General features: G+C 33.0%; 1 protein-coding gene across 4 annotated transcripts in view; it reads left to right on the forward strand.

Annotated features, from left to right (window-relative positions):
* The window catches only part of LRRIQ3 (leucine rich repeats and IQ motif containing 3), a 178,130-nt gene that overhangs the window by 95,086 nt on the left and 61,449 nt on the right, over nt 1-21,595 (forward strand). For all 4 annotated transcript variants that reach the window (XM_077120619.1, XM_077120616.1, XM_077120618.1 and 1 more), the window contains one exon: nt 1,788-1,944. In XM_077120619.1, coding sequence (XP_076976734.1) covers nt 1,788-1,944 — 157 coding nt within the window. The remainder of the gene's footprint in view (nt 1-1,787; nt 1,945-21,595) is intronic.

Raw genomic sequence — 21,595 nt, forward strand, 5'->3', positions numbered from 1 at the left:
TTTTGCAGTTGCTCTTTGCTTTGACTGGAATGCTTTTTTTTTTCTGAGATATTCATTCCATCCAGTCTCTTCTTAGTGATACTACCCTAAAGCATTCTTTGTAAAAAAGTGGTTCATTTATACTTTTTAATTTTTTTCATAATGCTATAATCCTACCTGACAGATTATATATTTGGTTTTTCATTTCTATATTATCTACCTCTACTTATTAAGCTTCCCAGTATTAGGGACTTTGGTCTCTTCACAGAGCACATATTGTACGTTTTCAAACTACAAATCCACTATTTCTTTACAAGAAGAAACAATTGACCACCAGAGATTGTATTATCCAGATTCTCTTGTGGCTAAGTGTATTCATTTGATGGTTTTGTTACATTTGATGTGAACAAAGTGACAATTTAACTTCTGTGTCACATGCTGAAATGGAAATTGTGCCCCTATGATTCCCTGTCTTTCCCTCTATCATGGCTAATACATTTGTCATGCAAGTTGCTGGCAGTGCCTTTGGGTATGGTCAGCAAGACTGATATAACTATACAGCAGAACTTCCTACCAACGGACTGGTCAGCATGAGAAGTAAACTTTTCTGTTAATAAACCATAATAAATTGTATCCTCTTAGTACACTTTAACTGATTCATTGGTTATCAATAAAATATGTTGAATGAGGGAAAAGAATAGATGGAATCACACCACATCTCTGAGAAATGGGAAGATTGTTTTCACTGGGGTACTATCAATTTACTTTTATTATTAAATAATAATAATGGCAAAGACAAACTTCCTATCTGGTTCATCATTTTAATTGAAATTATTTTGCTATTTTATCGCATAGAATAATTAGTTTTAATTGACTTTTAGTAAAATATCTCTATGATATTTATCAAAATGGTTTACTTTGTTCCTCTCTTACAAATCTTTTGAATCAAGATTGGTTGCTGAATTTTTTCTAATATCCTTTCTTCACTTACGCATATAATTATATTTTTCCTCCATTAATTTGTTGATGTAATGAATTTTGCAATATTCATCATACTGGTCTAAATATCTTACATTCTGAATTCTTTTCACTAATATTTAGAATTTTTACATCTATGTTCAAAGGTGAGACTAGTCTGTGTTTCTGATCATTGCTTTATTGGATTAGATAGTATTTGCAGTGCAATGTTGAATAGGTTTGCTGAGAGACTGTATGCTAGCCTTGTTTTTGATCTTAGTAAGTATGTAGTGTTTTACATTTAGTGTGATGTGAGTTTGTAAATGTGACTTATCAGAAAATGTCTTGGATATATCAAATTAAATAAAACATTGTATTAAAATTAATCTCACCTGTTCTATTTGCTTTTTAAGTGTGGCTAATAGAAAACTTAAAATAATTTTGTGGCTTGCATTATAATCCTGTCGAACCACATTCCTCTAGAATATCTTTCCTAGGTTGAAATAAAAGGTTACTCTCTTGGAAGAAAAAATAATTCACATTGCTTACCTTATATTTCTATAGAAAATTTAGTCATGTTCTTCTTGACATTATGTATTTAAATGCATAGTCACATGTAAATATGCAATTGGGGATTTGTAGCACCAAAGATTTCTCAGCAATCATTCATCTCTTGAAAAATGTTGAGAATAACTTTGGTTCTTAAATAGTATTTTACAGTGATCAGATAAAAGCTAATACTTCATTAAATTTATAACCATGTATTCTAATATATAAGTGAATTCATGAGTAGTTTTCTAATTTTTTATGCCAAAAATCTAAATGATATTCCCCCTCCCCCCCATATACAGCCACTTGTTTTTTACTAAAAAACAGCAGGAAAAATTAAAGAGTTATTGTGAAACAAAGTGGATTTACATTCACAAAGGATACAAAGATAAACTCCTTAAAGATCTGTTTTTCAAGTCCGAAACTGATATAAAAGAAAAGCTTTCACATTGGAAATATGTAAGTACAATCACTATATTACTTTTCTTTGAAATATATTAAGATACTAAGTTAAAATTTATATAGCAGTAGTATGAATTTCTTCAATTTCTTTTAAATATCTTCTATTATATTGTTATTATCCCACTTTAGATTTTCCCGATAAGAGAAAAGTCATACCGTAATGTAGTGCAAATGTAATTTTTAATTGCTCCTACCAAACCATTTTATAACTTATGCTTAGTGTGCATTATATTTTCACTTGTTTAGTTATTGCGAATAGTTATTAATACTAAAGTAAAACCTCTTATCAGCAGTTGAAAACATAGAGGAATATTTAGTGTTTATTAAATGCTGCTAATTCTGTATGTAAAATGACATTCACTTAGTGTTTTATGCCAAATCACTTAGTGCTTTAAGGACACAATGGAAATGGAAAGAAGTTTACCAGCATTTATTGAGTGCCTACTATGTGTGAGGCACTGTGCTAGATATTTTGCATGTGGTATGTAAGTTATTCTTCAACACTGTAAAATAGATATTTTTATCTCATTTTTAAAATAGGGAAACTAAGTCTCGAAGGGGTTCACTAACTTACCAAAACTCACACAGCCAAGTGATATAGGATTTGATTCCAGGTCTTATTGACTGCAGAATTTGCGCTTTTTTCCATCATTAGAGTTTTGTTTTGATTTGTACATTAGGTAAAAGTAGAAATGAAAGCTTGTCATTGTAATAGAATTAACAAGAGTAACGTTTTTAGAATTTGTAAAGCATTCTGTTTGTGATAAACACCTTCTTTTGTGAACCTGCTGATAAGTAACCTGAGCTACAACTGCTTACATTTCATTAGTATGATTAAAAGAACGGACAAAAGGTCTTGACCATTATTTGTCTGATTTCAGTATAAATGTGAACTTTTGTTCTAGATGTGACTCAGGAATGTCCTCAAGCCCTTAAATCCTACTGAATTACACATTGAATAAGCATATAAATTTGAAAGGTAAATGTAAATTACCTAAAACATTTTCCTCATCAGCATCAGTGCCAACTATATTAATTTGTTTCAAATGATAAGATGCTCTATAAAAATACAGATTTCATGTGAAGGGTGTTTTAACCCTCTATGTAGAATAGAAATTCATTAATTTCAGATCATGCTGTCCACTTTTTAAAATATATCTTTAAATAGAGAAGACTTTCAATGAATGCCTTAGACTAATAACCAATTTAGACATGGATATATTCATATATATATATATATATATATATATATACACACACATATATACACATTCATATCTATTCATACATATTCACATAGATGTGTATATATATATTTTTTGTTGTGATAATTAACTACTGTATGTGCATGAATAGGAAAAAAGATACATATTATGGAGTTTACTTTAATATCTATGGATTTACATAGAATATATCAACAGGGCTTTAGAATTATTGTGAATGTTGTGAAATTTTTGGTAAAATATATTCATTATATGATGTTTTCTAAAACTCTTATATTAGAAATAATTCTGCTAAACACATCAATATGTAAATTTGTTTTTAAGAACTATTACTTCATATTCTATAAATGTGTATTTATTGCCTATGCCTTTTCATTATTTATAGCCAACATTTATAGAATATTATACAAGTTGTCTTCTGCTCAATTTCTTAAAATAATTGAAAAATTTCCATGATTATAATATTAATTTTTGATATACCTTTACATCTTTTGTATAAAATTATCCTTCAGTCTTCTGATGGCCCCACTTGTAGTCTCCTTCTTCAGCTCACTTAGTTAATATTCTTTTATTATTTTTACCACTCACTTACCTTTTTTCTTTGATTTAGGGCTTGGTTTAATAGAAAATATAGTGAAAACAACTGATATCAGAGAGTATAAGTTAGAAAAAAGTGAAAGGGTTAGGGATAAGAACACCTTGTCTTTACTACAGGAAATTTATTTTTAAAACACATTGCTATGAGCAAGGGAATGAAAAGGATTAGCCAAAATGACATTCTCGTTTTGGTAACCGGATGAAATAACCAATGTCTGAATTTGTTCCTGGTTCAGATGAAGTGTGTTTGGTCCAAAGGGCTGAAGGTTTTCTTATTCCATGGTAACCTGAAGTGGAAAGAGCCAGAGGCATGAGTTCAAGACATATTCATGTAGGAAATGTCATGCCAGAAAGCCAGAAGTCCAAATAAACATTGGAAGTTATGGAGCAAGAATAAAGTGTAAATGAGACCAAAAGTCAGGAGCTATGAGGGAGGGAATCTGAAAAAAGAAAACTAAGCCTGAATTGAAGAAATTGAGGAACAATTGCTAGGAACATTATTTAACTTTGGCTTATAGATTTTGATCAGAGAGTTGTTGATACTTGTGTAGGTTAGTCTGATACAAATACAGAATTATGATGGTCAATTAGATCAAGTTTTAGGAAAACTTAGATACTATTATGATGGATTTTTAGGGAAATCTGGATACCACTATGATAAATTTTGCTGGGATACACAGGAATATTTGAAATCTATTTTGGCATTTTAAGTCCTTTTCCTCAGAGGTTACTGAGGAAAATGTATGTATAGGGTGTATTAGCAAAGTAAAAGAATTCTTCACAGAGATTTTAACTTATAATTCTAATAATCTAGGCCGCACTGTGAGATACTTTCCCTTCACCTATGCTTTGTTGATTTGAATGATAGTCATTCATTTAATTTTTATACCTCATACTCGAATCTTAGAAAGGACATCATGTGAGAAAAAAGTCACACCCATTGGATACAAAAGGAAGGATATTCAGTGGAGTAGGAAATTTCTTCATGGTGTTTTTACAAATAATCTAATGTGCCATTCAACTATACTATAGTGAGATTTGATTCAGATCTGCTGATTTTGCTGAATTCTAGAATATTTTCAATGATGTTTATTTTCAAAGATTATTTTTTCCTATAAATAATATTGATAAAATTATATGCATGCCATGTTGAATGCAACTTTTGTAAAACAAAATAATGTCTCAAATACAACCCTCCCAGTGAATCTTTTCTATAAATTGTTATTAAATGTATTTTTTAAAGGTTTTATATATGTGTTATTTAAACTTAAGGAGCTGTTTGAATTTTAATATATTATGATCATTAATGAATTCAAAATATAAACTAATCAGCTTTTAAGTTATATCACATATATATGAAAAATGTGTGAAAGCATAGTTGTTAAGGTGTTAATAGTGATTATTTAAGGTGATAGAATTTTAGGTGATTGTTATATTCTTTCTGAGAGTTTTATCTATTCTTTTTTAACAAAAAATTTGTTTACAAAATCAAAATTTTTAAAAATATTTTTTATTGTGGATAAAAAGATTTTACCTACATTTTCCTATCGATAAATATAGAAATATTGCCTTCAGGACCCTCTATTTTGTATCATTGTTCACATTATTGTCTTTTTATTGTTATAAAAATGAGATGATTCATCATACAGTCAATGTGCTTAAGAGAGGAAAGAGAATCACTTTACTCAGGGCAACTGAATTGCACAACACAGGTGTGTATTCACATCACAGTCTACGTGGAAGGCTTTACCCGGAATTGTGCAGAGTGCCTGGCAGAGCAGGGGGTGGGACTGCCCTAACTGCAGCAAATTGTATTTTATTGTTTTTGATATTTTATACCTATAAAAATGGGGAAGGAAAATAATAATTAGCTGCATAATATCACAAGCCAATAAATCTTAAATCCATTTCTTGCACCTCATTTTTGTGAAGTTTAACAGTCAGTAATACTAAGGAAATATTGACAGAGTTGATCCTATATCAGATTCAGAAGCTGTGGAATAGGTCACCTCATTTGCTTATGTGGGGTATTGAAAAAAATATATGGTTAAGTCTTTTCTTTTCTGAGCAATTTATTTCATTTTCTGTGAGCTATGTGTGTTTCCTCATACTGAAAGTGTCATACATTATCAGTGAGCTTCTGGGATGTTTGTTCTAGCTTATATAATTTTGAGAAAGAGACTTTCTAATTTATTCTTACATATTCTCAAAAAGTTGCCCTTAGTTGTGGTTTAACAGTCATTGCCGGACCCTACCGTCAATACAGTTCATTCAAATAGGTATTTATTGTTATTAACACTGTCACAAACAGTAATGCCTTAAAAATGAAGAATGAACAAGTTCTATGCTAGGATCTCACTGGGCAGGTAATTGATTATATAAAGTGTGGCATTGACAAATTCAAGTCCCATTTAGTAAGTCGCCTACATTTAGTGGGTCTGATCTCAGGAGTTGGGTTGTCTTAAATATTAAAATTTCTGGGAAATAGTGACTTTTAGCAATAAGTAGAATTTTGAATAATTTATCATAAGAATCTATATAAGGACATATTATGGCTACCAGAGACCAAAGGCGATATAATTCAAGTTTAATTCATTCTACTTTTGGAGTCCAGGGAAATAATAAGGATGGCTTAGAAGAGAGGTTACAGCTTAATAATACCATCAGCATATAAGGGGTGAAATTCAGCAATTTAATAAAGTTTTGCAAATATTTGTTACATGCTTTCTAGATATGAAATACCATGCTAGTCACCAGTGATAAAAAGAAAATAAGTAAGACATTCCCAGTTACCTCAAAGATTTTACTGAGACTAAAGGGGAGAGACTTTGAGGCTAGCTGAATAAGGCAGGATAGACAAAGAAGCTCTTACATACTTATACTTACATATAGTTGGCCACATATTATGCAAATGGCTATACCTCGCTGCCAGGGGGCTAAGAAATATAGTACTCATTCAGATCAGCCTTTGTTGCCAGCTAAAATTTGGAGTTCTTCCACTGTTTAAGGAGAGTAAAATGGGTACCAAAAGACAATTCTAAGCATTTGTATATGCCTTTCCCACACACAGAACACAAACTCTACCAGAGAAGACAAACCTAAAATCTTATGCCACAACAGTATTCAGCAAAAATCCAGCATATCTGGATGTGGTCGTGAGTGATGATTGTTCCCTATTTTAGGTTGCCATAGCTTCTATGACAAATACCACACAAGAAGCATATATTATCTCATGGTTTTGAAGGCTTGATGTCCAAAATCAAAATGTCAACAAGGCCATGATTTCTCCCAGGATGGGTCAGTAACATATTGAGGATGGCAGTCCTCTCACATAGTGATCCCTTTTTCTCCGTGGAGCTGCCCTTCTGGTTTCCAATAATTTATAGATCTGGCTTCTTCCTGTGGCTTTTGCTGATTGTGTCCTAATATCTTCTTTTTATAAGGCCTTCAGTCATATGGATTAAGGCCCGCCCTGATTCATTTTGTCCATACATAGATAGGATCTTTGGAGATCCTATTCATGAATAAATCTATACCTTAACTGATAATAACATTTTTAAAATTCCTAGTTGCAAATGGGTTCACCCACACAGGAATGCAGATTAAGATCCAAACATGTGTTTTGTGGGATACATGATTCAATCCCCAACACACTCCAATATCTGTTTTCTTTTTCTTCCTCAGTAATAAAACCCCCAAATTTTAGCTGCCTAAAGTAATCATTTCCCAGCTTCTCTTGTAGCTAGGTTTTGCCACATGCATTAGTATCCTGTTTCTGCTTTAACAAATTAATACAAACTTGGAGGCTGAGTTTGTAAATAAACTCACACATGAGTTTATTCTCTTATAATTCTAGAGACAAGAACTCCAATATCAGTTTTATTAATTTTACTCAACTAAAATTGAGGTGTCAGCAGAGCTGGTTCCTTCTAGGGTCTCTAGGGGTGAATCTGTTTCTTTGCTTTTTCTGGCTTCTGGAGGCTGCCTACATTCCTTGGCTATGACCCCCTCCTCACATCATTCCAACCACTTACTTCCATTGTTACATCTCCTACTTACTCTTTGATAAGCCTTCTTCTAATAAGGACTCCTGTGATCACATTGGCCTACCCAGATAATGTTCTCATCTCAAGATCCTTAACAATCAAATATGCAAAAGTTCTTTCACCATAGAAGGATAACATTCATGGTTCCAGGGATTAGGTTGTGGACATCTTTGTAAGTCAACATTTAGTTTACCACACTGTCATGAGTGGAAATATTGTTTGGCTGATACTGGGAAATTTCCCTAAAAGACCGTTGGTAATGCCTTTTTTCTCTCCTTTGTGCTTTCCTCCATCCTGTTGTTTGTAACATGTGTATCATAGGCAGAACTCAATCTTAGAGCAAGAGAATGAAAGCCATATAAAGGGTTGATGGAGTGGAAAGCTGGGAGAGTAGCCAAGATTCCAAAAATTCTGGAGCCATCGTACTAGCCCTGGATTTCCTAAAATTGTATATTCACATGAGATGGAGATAAACTTTTTTCTTGCATTAGTCATGATTTGAAGCCAAACCTAATCCTAATCGATATACTAGGGGATATCCAATCTCCTTCATTTAGACCAGGTTTGGTACCTCATGGTCTAGTGATCATGATATCTAGTGATATTTTATTAAGATCAAATATAAAGTAGTATCTGCCCTCTGAACACCCAACATATAAGGTGGAGTAGAAGCTGAAAGTTTCCTGTATCTTCCCTGTGGAAAGATTTTAACCTGTCTATTATCATTTATGATCACATCGCAATTGCACACTAGAGGATTTTTTCTTCTTGAGTGCTACAGTTTTATAGACTTAATAGGTTTCTGGGCTTTTGGTTGCTTTAGAGATTGAAGAATCACAGGTGTTTTCAGGCCAGAATTTTCATTTCTTCTGCAATACACTTTTTTTTCAGAAGTTTAGTAACCTTCTGATTTATTTGTTTTCAGTAGGCTCTGTGTTTAAGATCTTGACTAAATATAGATCATAATCCTGAGTTCTCTGTTTTTTTACTTACTGGCCTTTGTTCTCTATTCATTTCCTTCTCTTTCAGATTAATAATAGCTACCATGGTACTATCTGAGACAATGGACTATGGAGGGAAGACAATATCCTTAAACTTGTCTTTGCCTACAGGCATTTATACCTTAGTATAGCAATCGTATTTCTACTTTGAAGTTCTCTATTCAGTTGTTTAAATTTGAGGGAATTTTGTCTTTTTAATCCTTTTAAGACTTCAAATCACTGGGATCTCAAACTTAAATTGCAGTTTGCAGGCAGAAAGCACCTACCTTTTTATCAAAGTTCTAGTCTTTTTTCCATCTCTCATTTCAGGCTTGCTAACTATATAGCCCAGGTTTATCTTTCTCACATGACTTAAAAAAATCAAAATATCATCTAATACAGACCAACATGCAGAATTGATTGTACATGTTTCTCTAATACAGCATATGGTCAGCATAATGTCAGCCTTCCAACGTGAAAATGTTTTAAGGCCATCATATCAAGGGTCCACCAGGTCTTCAGTCAGCAATATCTTGATCCTCACCAACTGTCACACAATATTCTGTACTGAGGCAGTACCACATATTTTACTTTCTTTCATTGGTAGCAACCCCCTTCCAGCTACCAAACTGATGTCAGTTTAGATCAGATACAAGTACAAGTCACAGAGATATAAAGTGATACTAAGTCAAACAAGATGGAAATTTGTTCATCACTCATGTAAAATTCCAGAGGTGTAAAGGTCCAGAACTGATATAGTGGCATTATTCATGAAGTACTTAGTGATTCAGACTCCTTTTATTTTAAGCTTCTCTGTGCATGGCCTCTAATTAAAGTCATCTCATGACCCACAATAGCTACTCTTGCTTCACCATCACATATATCACAGCAGCAGGAAGAAATAAGGATGAAAAAAGGAGCAAGGGCACTGGTAGCTGTCCTTTAAGAATGTTTGCCAAATACAGCCACACAACATATCTTTGGCCAAAATTTAGCCACAGTGGTACATTCATCTACAAGGAAGGCTAGAGTGTGTACTCTTCATTTGGGGCATGAATGTGCCCAGAAAAAAAAAAGTGATTCTGTTAGGAAAGGAAAGGAGAACATTTTGGGGAACAAATATCCATCTTTGCTAAACAGCAGATTTGAAGAGCAAATGGAAAAGGAGATAGAAAATTATCAGAAAGAAGTAAAGAAAAGATTTAACAGAAATATAATATTTTGATACAATGTTATGAAATAAAATTTAACTTTCTACCTGAATTATAAATATATTTACCTGCTGTTGTAAAAATAAAACTAGGCTGTATTGATGCCAAAACTTTGCCATAGGGTATGTATTATTTATTTTCAATGAACTTAGAATTTTTTGTTAAATTTTTGTAAAGCCTTGGAATCTGTTGCTTCTATATTCCTGAGATATTTGCAGGAAAGCATCTGATAATGGAAATGTATTTATTATGTCCAGTTCATAGTATAGTAAATATGAAATTAATGCTTTCCAATAAACTTATTCAAAACTTCTTATAGCACACTACTTTCTATGTTTTATATATAAAGAATAGCATAAATCTAATTTCTATTGTACATCTATTTTATGAGTATGCAATAATCAAATGCTTTAACATAAAAATAAGATGATATGTATTAATGAGAAAAATAGAAAATGATCAAGTTTTGATTCATGTTTCCTGGAATTTCCTTTTCTTTTTTCATTTTCAACTTTTTGTTTTAAGTGTATTTTTGGAGATAACACATTTAGACTATTTGAAATTAATTGTAAATCTCTCCCTTTTAATTGGTGAGATGAACCCATTTACTTTTATTGTAATTAGTTATTATTGCCATCTTACTTCAAATTTTTCAATTTTTTTATATATTGTACTTTCATTTTGTTACCTTTTACCTTCATTTTTATATTTCATTTAAAAAGATGCAGTTTCTTTCTCCTCTTTAAAAGTTATATATTCTAATTTTGCTTTTATTATGTTTGGCCTTAAGAACCATTCCCATTATTTTACTCCCCATTTATTTCTTTAACTTATCGTTATGCATCTCTTTCTTTTGTACTTTATGTCATTGTTCCTTTACTATCACTCCATACTCCAACATATGTCTAAGTCAGTGTTTCTTATCCTTGGCATTATTGACATTTTGGTCCAGATAATTATTTGTTATGGGAGGCTCTCTGTGGATTCTAGAATGCTTAGCAGCATCTCTGGCCTCTGTGCATTAAAGCCAGAAGCACTCTACCCGCAGCATAGTTGTGACAACATAATTGTCTCCTAATATCACTAACTCTCCCGTGAGGGGTATACTCACCCCCAACTGAGAGACACTTGTCTAGATATTTTTTCCCGTAGAATATTACTTGCATACTTTTTTCTTTTCTTGTCTTTCTTTTAAAGTATTTGATTACCCTTACTTCCCACATCTTTGCTTTGTCCTGTCAGATTTGTTTCTTTTATTATCTGAGTAGTTTTCCCACTTTATCCAGTAGTTTTGCACTGTGGTTCCTGGTAAGGCAAACTTTTAAGGACATTTATGCTCTGACTTTGAAATAATCATTAGGCAGGATATAAAATATTAACTTCAAAGTGCTTTCCCTTCAAAACGTTATAAATGCTGCTTATTTCTTTTGCTGCATCTAATGTTGCTGTTGAGAATTATGATGTTAGTCTTATTCTGGGTATGTTGTTCTCTTTTGCTCAGAGCTTTTAGAATTTTCTAATGATGTTTTAAATTTTATTATAGGATTTTAAATACCTAAAATAGATCAAAATGTGTAGATAAGAGTTTTTCTTCTTCTGTGTGACACTCAGTGAGCCCTTTGCATTTAAAGTCTTTCATATTTCTGTAATAGTAGGAGCATTGCTTTCATATACTTATGTAATTTAATTAGGTATTCTGTAAACTAATGAAGTATCAGTATAAAAAAAGAGTTGTTACATCTTTGAAATTTAATTTGATTTCTTTGGAAAGATATAACTATACTGTCAAACTTGGGGTGATAGGTCGTATTGGTTTTTAGTTTTCCACCCTCTACATACAAAACACTAGACTGTTCGATGATAATCTAGGAAATTTCTCATCTTCATGATGTTCCTCCTTCTTAGGAGTTTAAATATACAACTCTTAAGTGAGAAATTGCCTAGTGGAATGTGCACAAATGGCAATGATCAGCAGTGGTTTTATGATGAATGAGTTGCTCCATTCTAGGGGCTATTCCCTTCTCTCTCCTTAAATTCACATAGAAGATATATTTCAGTTCCTAGCTTTTAACCATTCCCTAATACATATCACCAAACAGGCTACTTAATACCTCAAGAGGTCACTAAATTCAGAGGCTAAAATAACCAAAAAATTGAGGAAAAAACTTTGCAAAAGAAAGGCAACAGTCCTTCCCCAATCCTGCTTCCTTTCCCTTTGTTTTCCACAAGCATTCAAGTATAACCTTTCATTCAATAAAATTCTTGTATTCTTTACTCTATCAAAGCATGTGCTCCTCTGGGGATTTAAACTAGCATATTGGGATTCATAGTGAGTGCTATAAAGTAAAACAAAATTGTTTAGGCTAGAAAAGAATTTGTACTTGGCTACAGGGGCAGACCAGGAGATAGAATATTTATAGTGCCAGAAGTTACTAGAAGAGGATCAGTATTTTAAGCACCATCAGATTCACTGGGCACTGCATATTCTGTTCATTGGACAGGTGGCTAGCAACAGAAATGCAAGCTGACAATCTGGAATGAAAAGTTGGCAACATTGAAATTGGGTCAGGTTGAGATAGATTAATGAAGTTTGTAATCAGGTGTCAAAGCGAAGACACTATGCTAATGGACTGTCAGTAAGATATAAGAACCTTGATTTTAAAAAGAAAACTGGGTCTAAAGACTGGAGGTGTTATGGATAGAATCGTGTCCCCCAGAAAGACATGTTCATGTCTTTTATCCCCAATCCTGTGGATGTGAACCATTTGTAAATAGGATTTTTAAAGATGTTATTGGTTAAGATGAGGGAAAACCAAGTCAGGGAGGACTTTAATCCAATATGACTGGACATGTTACAAGCAGAGGAAATTTGAACATAATCAGGAGGAGACAGATGGGGCAAGAGACAGCCATGTGATAGAATCAGAGATTAAATTATTGCCTGCAAGCCACCCCTAGAATGCTGCAGACTTCAAAAAAAGCATGGCCCTGTTGACATCTTGATTTTGGACTTCTAGCCTCCAAAACTATGAGACAATAAATTCTTGTTGTGGTGTTCTTTAAAACAGCCCTAGCAAACTAAACAGGAGGTTTCAAAAGTGGCCCAAGGCAGAAAACAAGTTAGAAAAATTGGAAATATTGCAAAGGCAGAAAGGGCTCCAGAATGAGATAGAACCAAATTACCAGAATTCCTTGATAGGCTAGGAGCAAAGGTAAATTAATATGGAACACTGACCACTGGTCTGGAGAGGCTTGTCTCCTGCCATAGATCCTAGAATTGGAAGGAAAGTGGAGTCTGCATGTTGGGTATTTAGTAGCTCCAAAAGAAGAAGAGGATGATTACAGAAATACAGCATTATTTCTACCAGCATCTTTTCCCTCAGAAGCTTTCCCTCTCTCTTCATATTTTAAAAGATTATAAGATACTTGAAGTTGGTAGAATTAGCTATATTTGAACTTAGTTACTATGAATCAGTTGCCAATGATTGAGAGCAAAATCTCTTCTTTTTCACAGGTAGACCTAAAATATGTAAAACCATTAGCTTACGTGTCTTCCCTCCAATCGGCCTCCATTCCAGCACAATTGCCTCCTCTCTACAACTATGCTCATCAAACAGTTTCCATTTCAATGTAGGCGTTAAAATGCCTTTGTTCATTCACCTTAAATTAAGCTCATTGCTCCCAAGCCAAAGCATTCTTCCTGGCACCTTATCTTTATTTCCTTTTGTTTAAGAACAAGATTATATACAGAATTATATGTCTTTAGCTGTTTCCCTCTTTCCTTCATTTTGCAGCATTAAATAACAGAATAAAGTTTCTGTTGTAATCCATAACAGTTTTTCTTTTAATAAAATCTTTTTTTATATAAGGGAAAATTAGTTCTTCAGATTTAATTGGAATATTGTCATTCAGATTTTTCCTGTGTATGTCTCTTTTTCAATGTTTTTACCTATCTTCTTCCAAGGTCATTGTTTCCTGTGAATGTCTTTAGTCTCTGATAAGAATATATACTACTTTATGGCAGCTTGTATTTTACGTTCTTGCGATCCTTTACCTAGCACAGTGATATGCACATAGGAGGCACTCAACAAATATTTATTGGTTTTGAATATTATCTGTTGCATTTAAAAGAAATATAACCCAAACTTTACTTATTACTCATGAAGTCATTTTATTTTCTGAAAATATAAATCCACCATGCTGCTATGAAGGAGTAGCTAACAGAATTCTCTTCAGCATTGAGATCTTTGTGTGGGGGTGCAAAGAATGAAGGGTACCACTGAAAGAAAATATATTAAAATTTGAAGATATAAGTCAAAAAATAGAACATAGAGTGCAGAAGAATTCTATGAAGTTAGTGGTTACTACAAACTGTGACCATTACAGTAAAACTCATTTTTCAGACATAAAGATTATTCACCTATTTCAAAATATACAAGTATACAGTCTCAATTACTATTTATCATAGGAAATTCACTCATTCATTTCACAGGAAAAATTGTGAAACACCTATCATTCACAAGTTTAGGTTTCTTGCTATCATGTAAACAGCCAAGATTATTAGAATTCATGAGCACCTAAAGCAAATCTGGAGCTCACTGTCCTCAAGGAAAAATGTAATATTTGCTGACTAGCATTAACTAATGGTGCACCTCAAGAATTTAACTGTATTTTTTACATCTTTAAATTTTATTACTGTATTTTTCTTCAGGGTAAAAAAAAATTATGGGTCAATTTTCACTGAAGTGGGATGGATTTATGTATTCACCTTTCATCAGTGTCAAAAGGAATTGTGCACATCATTCTCTGGACAACATGATGAAAACTTGTCTCTGATTGGACACTAGGGATGTCTATCAGCTGTACACACAAGATAAGTGTAAAGTTGAAAAGAGATATACACTCAGTAATTCATCCAAGCTAGCATATTTTAACAATTTGAAATTTGCATTAAAACGTTCATGAAATTATTTACTTCCTCATAGAAGAAAGATAATATTAGCATTTTAAAATCGAGTGAAAGTTACCATCACAAAAATTGCTTTGCAGAGACTGCTAATGCAAAACTTTTTAAGCTGTTCTTTCTTTTCTAATAAAAATATAGCAAATCAATAAAATGACCATTCTTTACCACTTACTTGGAATGAATGTTTATTTGTCCAAGGTAAAAAGAGAGTGGCTATTTCAATGTACTTCAGTGTTGGTCTAAGCCTTGAATGACAAATATTTGTGTTTTATGACTCATCTAGAAATCAACAGTATTGAATTTTCTCAAGACAAATTTAGGCACCATCACTTGCAGGGAGAATATTAACTAGAAATATTAGCAAAAAAGCTAACAGAATATACTGTGGAGTTGAACAGACTGAGATTTTCAGTGGGGCTTTAGAACTTTCAGGCTGTTCACCTAGGGTCAGTGGAATTGCTTTACTACACCTTAGGATATATGAAGATGTATGTATGGGTGGGGGTGTGAATACACGTATCTATTTATAAACAAAATGTGTGCATATCTCTGTGTGTGTGTTCGCATGCATATCTTTTGCTCAAAAGAGTCCCTACAGTTCCTGGGATATGATATGGATCACTGGAGGAGGGGAAAATATAATCATTCTGCATTCAGAACTTTGATTTTAGGCACTGATATTGCAATAAAAGCTTATGTGATGCAACATTGACTAATATTCTGAGTTCCCAAAGTGATTATATTACTCCCAGTTTCAGGAGACCAAAACCTTAATGTCAGAAAATATTATTCAGGTATTGTTAATGAGTCAGTTTAATAGTTTATCAATGTGTATCTATAAAGCATATCTAGGTAGATGATACTATGTTTTACTTTAGAAACATCTTATGACTATCTTTATGGCCAGCACATCAATTTATGAAGATTTTTACTTTATGGTCAATAGAAATCTCCTCAGATTCTAAATGGCAATTTAAAACATACAGACTCTCTAAAATGCTCTTATTTGCTTAAAGTGCTTAGGGTAAAGAAGAACAATTAAATGTCAGTAAAATTTACTGTTTTCCTAGGTACATTTCCTACAGATGTCATTCCTATCTGTTGCTCTTTTATTACTTTTCAATATAGACATTGCTAACATATATCTAGAAATGTAAACTTTTGAATTTTATATTTTACCACTAAGAAAAAAGGTGTTTCTTTTTGCCCCCTGAAAATTCTGTTTTATGACACCACCATATTAACTCATTTCATTTAGGGGTTATTTATGCAGTATTAACTCATATTATTCATACATGCTATATCTCTTTAATCTCAAATGATTAGATTTACTAATTGAAAAAGATTATTCTAACCAACTGAGCTAAAACATAGGAGTATTCATAAAATGCAGATTTTTATTAGGAGCCTCTTTAACTTTCAGCCCATGGTTTCTACCATATTTTTCTAACCTTCAATGCTCTTTTTTGCTTTTCATGTTTTCCAGTCTTCATAGAGGATTAATGGTTAAATTATAAAATATTTTAAGAAGGGTAGAATTTTAATACTCACAAAATAATACCTTTGTATCTATGCCTAGCACAGTGCCATGGATATAGTTGGTACTCAGTACATATTTGTTGAATAAACTAATCAAACTTCTCAATCCTTTTTTGTTATTTATGAGTTGATACTGCTACAAAGGTTGAAGAATCCAGTCAGAGTGACACAGGGATATCAAGATAAGTAAACAAGACCCTGGTCCTCAAAATAATTCCTACTGAGGGTGAGAAATGTATATAACTGTGATACAAGGTAGCATGCAATAAGTGCTTTGGAAGTTACAAATAAACTGAGACTGAATATGTATAGGAGTAAGAGTTATGCTGTTAAAATGTGAACTTTAGGTAAACCAGATACAAAATTATGTTCAGTTAATACTATATAATATTTTATATTAGACAATGTAATCAATGTACTAGAAAAAGGTATTGTGAAGAGAATTGCATTTCCATGTAAATAAAAATTAATCAAATACATTCTGGTGATAATTTTCAAAGAAATAGAAAGCTATACACGCTGAAAACTCCCTAAGCCCTTTCCTTTGCTTATGCTGTCTAATCTCAGTTATTATCATTCACATACGTGCTACCATTCACATACGTGCTTCTCAACTTGAAATTATAATCTACTCTAAAATCTCATAGAAGTTTGCAGCATCTCTTTTACTGAGTTCTACATCTACTACTATTAAGTATCCATTGTAGTGTACCTGACAAAGAATGAACTTCAGTAATTTATACATTGCTGCCTCTAATCTTGGTAATGATAGACCTTAATCATTCTTTAACTGGGGGAGCATAAGCTTTCTATGATAATTTTTTCATCTATTCATGAACTGGACATTTGCAGCAAAATGTAATATCCAGATACCCTCATTTCCCTTGGCTACTTATTGTCCTCTAATGTAACATGTTGTATAGAAAAGAAATGTAGCATTTCTTTCTATATCTACTATGTCTCTCCTGTATTTGTTTATCCAGGTCATCCTCTGTGAATTCTCTTTTCTGTGTATCAAGGGTATTATCACTCCTATTCCCCTTTGTTAAGATGAGGTTAAAATGCAAGGTAGTAACAGTTTTTATAATAGTGGATAAACCTGCCATTCACTTAAAGGAGACATTCTTAAAAAGTAGCACTTCTTGTAAAACTATACTTCAAATCATACAGTACAAATGGAGACACTTTTTGAGTAGATATGCATATTTTTTTGTTCCAAGCATCTCTACATATTGCCTTGTGTTTTACATATGAATTTGTAGTTAAAATCACAAGAGAGAATTTATTCATTCAAAAATATTTATTTATGACCTATGCTAGTCTAGTACTTTTATAGGCACTGATTTAAATGGAGACCTAAATCTCTACATATATATGTATGTATAACATGTTAGATGGTGATAAGTGCTATATAAAAAATAATGCAGGGAAGGGGAATTGAAATATGTATGAGGCCATTTAAAATAGGATGGTCAATGAAGGCCTTACTGAGATTACACTTGCATAAAGTTCAGGAGATGGTAAAGAAGCAAGTCCCCACTCCTTCAAATCTGGTATAGGGAATTGCATATATGAAGGACTTGAAGAGAAGTATAACTTGCATATCTGAAGAACAGAAAGATCAGTGCAGATGGAGCAGATTTGAACCAGGAGAAAAGTGGTAAGACATGAGATCAGAGAAGTAAACACAAGATGGGTGTGAAGGTAATCATAAAGAGCCATGTAAAACTTTGGCATTTACTATGAGTGACATTTCATGGTTTTGAACAGTGAGGCTCAATTTGGCTTATAGCTGAGCTGTATTTATCTGATTCTGTTGAGAATTTGCTGGGTGGTGGGAGAGGCAGGATGTAAATGGGAAGTCCAGTTAAAGTGTGATTTCAGTAATCCAGTGAGAGATGCTTGTGGCTTGGACAAGGTTAAAGTAGTGGTAGAGAAAAAAAAGTTGTCAAATTCTGATTATAGCTTGAATGTAAAGAAAAAAATATTTATTAATGGATTGGATATAGGTAAAATAGAAAATAAATGTCTGGGCAACTGGAAGGATGAAATTGCCTAAACTAAAGTTGTGAAGGCTATGGGAAAAACAGGAGGGTAGATCAAAGACTGAATTTTAGTTGTGTTAAATTTGAGAAGTTGATTAGAATTCATGTAGAGATGTTGAGTAGGTAGTACAATGTGAGCCTGGAGTTCAGGGATCTGAGACAGACAAACATTTGGGAGTAATCTGCAGGTAGATGCTATTCAATGCCATGAGACTGAAAGAGTTTACTGAGGGGTGATTACAGACTCTAAATAGCAGGAGTCCAAGTACTGAATCCCAACACTTCCAACGAAACAGCTTTGGGAAGATGAGAGGAACCAGGTTGTGTGTCATATGGAAGGAGTTAGTGAAGTAGGAGAAAAAAAACAGAAATGTAGGAGAGTTTGATATCCTGGAAGCCAAATGAAGATGGTGTTTCAAGGAAGAGAGTAATCAGCACTGAATGCTAAAGTGAGTTAGTAAAGAACTCAGAAGGCCAAAAAATTAGCAAAGGTCACAAAATTCTCAGAGAAAATGTTAAAAATGATCTTACAAATAGAGGTAAAAGGGGACTACAGCATTAGATCAAAGTTGAAGGGGACTAAAAAGTCAGTCTACATTGATTCACCTCACCTAGAAAGTAGCATTAAACCTTTGCAGGCCCTTTGACCACCATATGAGCCTTTTGCTAAGGCCCAAGATAATGCTTAAAAATCCAGTATTCATTAAACAAGAGATTTCAGAGATACTGAACTCTGCCACCCTTTCCCTCTTCAGACAGAAATTCCTGGATAAATTGCCCTACTGATCATTGCCAAAAGTCAGAGCCTGTCATTCCTTCATGTCTCCCACTATTTTAGGAATTTAATCAAAATTATTATAATATTCTAAGAATATGGGATTCCAGGTACACTAGCCCCTCCAACATCAAGGAATTAAGCAAGAATTTGAGGATCATTTAATTGATTCAGAAATGCTTAACTGCCAGTGATTTTTGTAAGAGGAGGGTAGAGTATGTATCAGTAACATTTATGTTTTCTTAGAAGATTAGAGAACAAAGTCGAGCAGAAAAACACATGTATCAGAAGGTGCCTCTATCTGTTTAATTTCTGGCTTTATAAATTTTGTGAGTCCTTAAATTCACTTAATGGGTGACAGAGATTGGATATTTCAGAATTGGCAAATAGATACACTTTCTTCATCTCATTCTTTCAGGGGAAGATAAAGGAATGTGTATTAGTGGAAGCAATTGTTGAAAATATCCTTACATTCCACACTTTCATTATTTTCTTGAGGATAGGTTATGAGTGTGGTATCTAGACAAAGAACAGGTCCTTTTCTTTGGATTAAATGAAATTTGAGATGGTTTTTAATGTATGATGAACGAAGAAGGAGAGAAGTTACCAAAATACAACAAAATTCATAAAAATAGGAAGACACAGGAATAGTGATGGAAGAGAATAGATTGAGAAATTTGATACTGAAAAAGCATTTGGAATTGATTGTTACAAATTTGCTTGCAAAACAATGGTTTACATTAATTTTCTGTCATAATTTTTTAATAGAACTAATTGGACCGAAATGAAAACAGAAGCAACATTACTTAATTACTTAATTACAACATTAGTTAAAGCTCATGCTATACTCTGATATGTTTTGATATTGTTATTATATTGCAATTATTCTTGGGAAACTTAAGCAATTCCTAAATATGAAGAGAATATATGAACTCAAGAGTACTTACCTTTTTTGTCTTCCTGGCAAAATGTAGTGTTTCTGATATATAGATACTGCAAAAAATTGTGTTGTGTAAGAGTTGATGAGTGATGGATTTTTTTACTGAAAGAAAAAGACCTGACGTTTATTCCAGGAACAGAAAATACTTAATTACCTGTAATGAGCATTAATAAATTCTTGCACAATGTATCACAGCATAAAGGCAAATTGTTTTCAATAGCTAAATTAGAGAATATCACATAAAAATTTAAAAGATAGAAAGAAATTCAAGCATATTTAATTAAACATATTGATTATGTGGTATAGGAATTTGGGCAGAAAATTGTAAATATGGGGGCCAGGACACACACATAAGTGCCTCCTCTAAATTGTAGAATAAAGGAGGTGTCAATAAGTGAACAGATCAAGGTAACGGAATTCTCCATTTCAAAATTTTCTCAACAAGAAAAATTAAAGAATTTATCTGACTTTCTTCTTGAATGAAGATGGTGCCATTCGCCAAAACTAGAAATACAGAATGAGTAGGTTTGGGAAGAAAGATGGCTTCAGTTCTCTTGAGTATAATTTTGTGTGTGTGTGTGTGTGTGCGTGTGTTCATGTGTGTGTTTGTGTGTGTGATTTTTCAGTATGAAGGAGCACAGCTCATGGTTGTTATGAGGGTTAAGTGAATTAATAGCTGTAAAGAACATAAAACAATGGGTCATGGTATGCACTATGTAAGTGCTCCATAAACAAATTAAAGCAAATAGATTGGCAATCTTTCTGAAGATAAATATGTATGTCTTCAAAATCTGGATCAGGGGTTCTCTGGCCCATGGATTTAATTTTCCCAAGAAAATGAAAGATTTCTTGGGAAAATAAAATCTCCTGGAAAGGTTTTTCAAAATGCAAATATATGCTCCCTCCCAAGGTTCTGATTTTTCTGCGTGGTAGAAACTGCTGGTTTGCTGCCTTAATATCTTTGCTTTTCTTCTTTCTTGGTAACATACCCCAATTTTATTCCAGACAGAAAAGTCCCTAGGAAAAAGCTGCAATATTACTTCCCCCCTTGCAGCTCCAGATGGCTAATGAGATGTAAACATGTTTTTTGAAGCACCTCTGGGGAAGCTCCTAAGACACATGGCATGTGTCCTTTTGTTATTCCCCTTTTCCTCCATCTTCCTGCCTAGAATATAAGCATGATCTATGGAACCCTACCTGTTCTCTTGATTCATGAGATAATCTTGAGGATTTTGATGTAAATGCAGTAAGATAAAGTTCTAAGGAGACTGAGTTCTTGATGACCTAGAGAAATCTCCATGCCAGTCTTGAATAGATTGCCCTACC

This window comes from Tamandua tetradactyla, chromosome 11, assembly GCF_023851605.1.
Source record: "Tamandua tetradactyla isolate mTamTet1 chromosome 11, mTamTet1.pri, whole genome shotgun sequence".
NCBI classification, from domain to species: domain Eukaryota; kingdom Metazoa; phylum Chordata; class Mammalia; order Pilosa; family Myrmecophagidae; genus Tamandua; species Tamandua tetradactyla.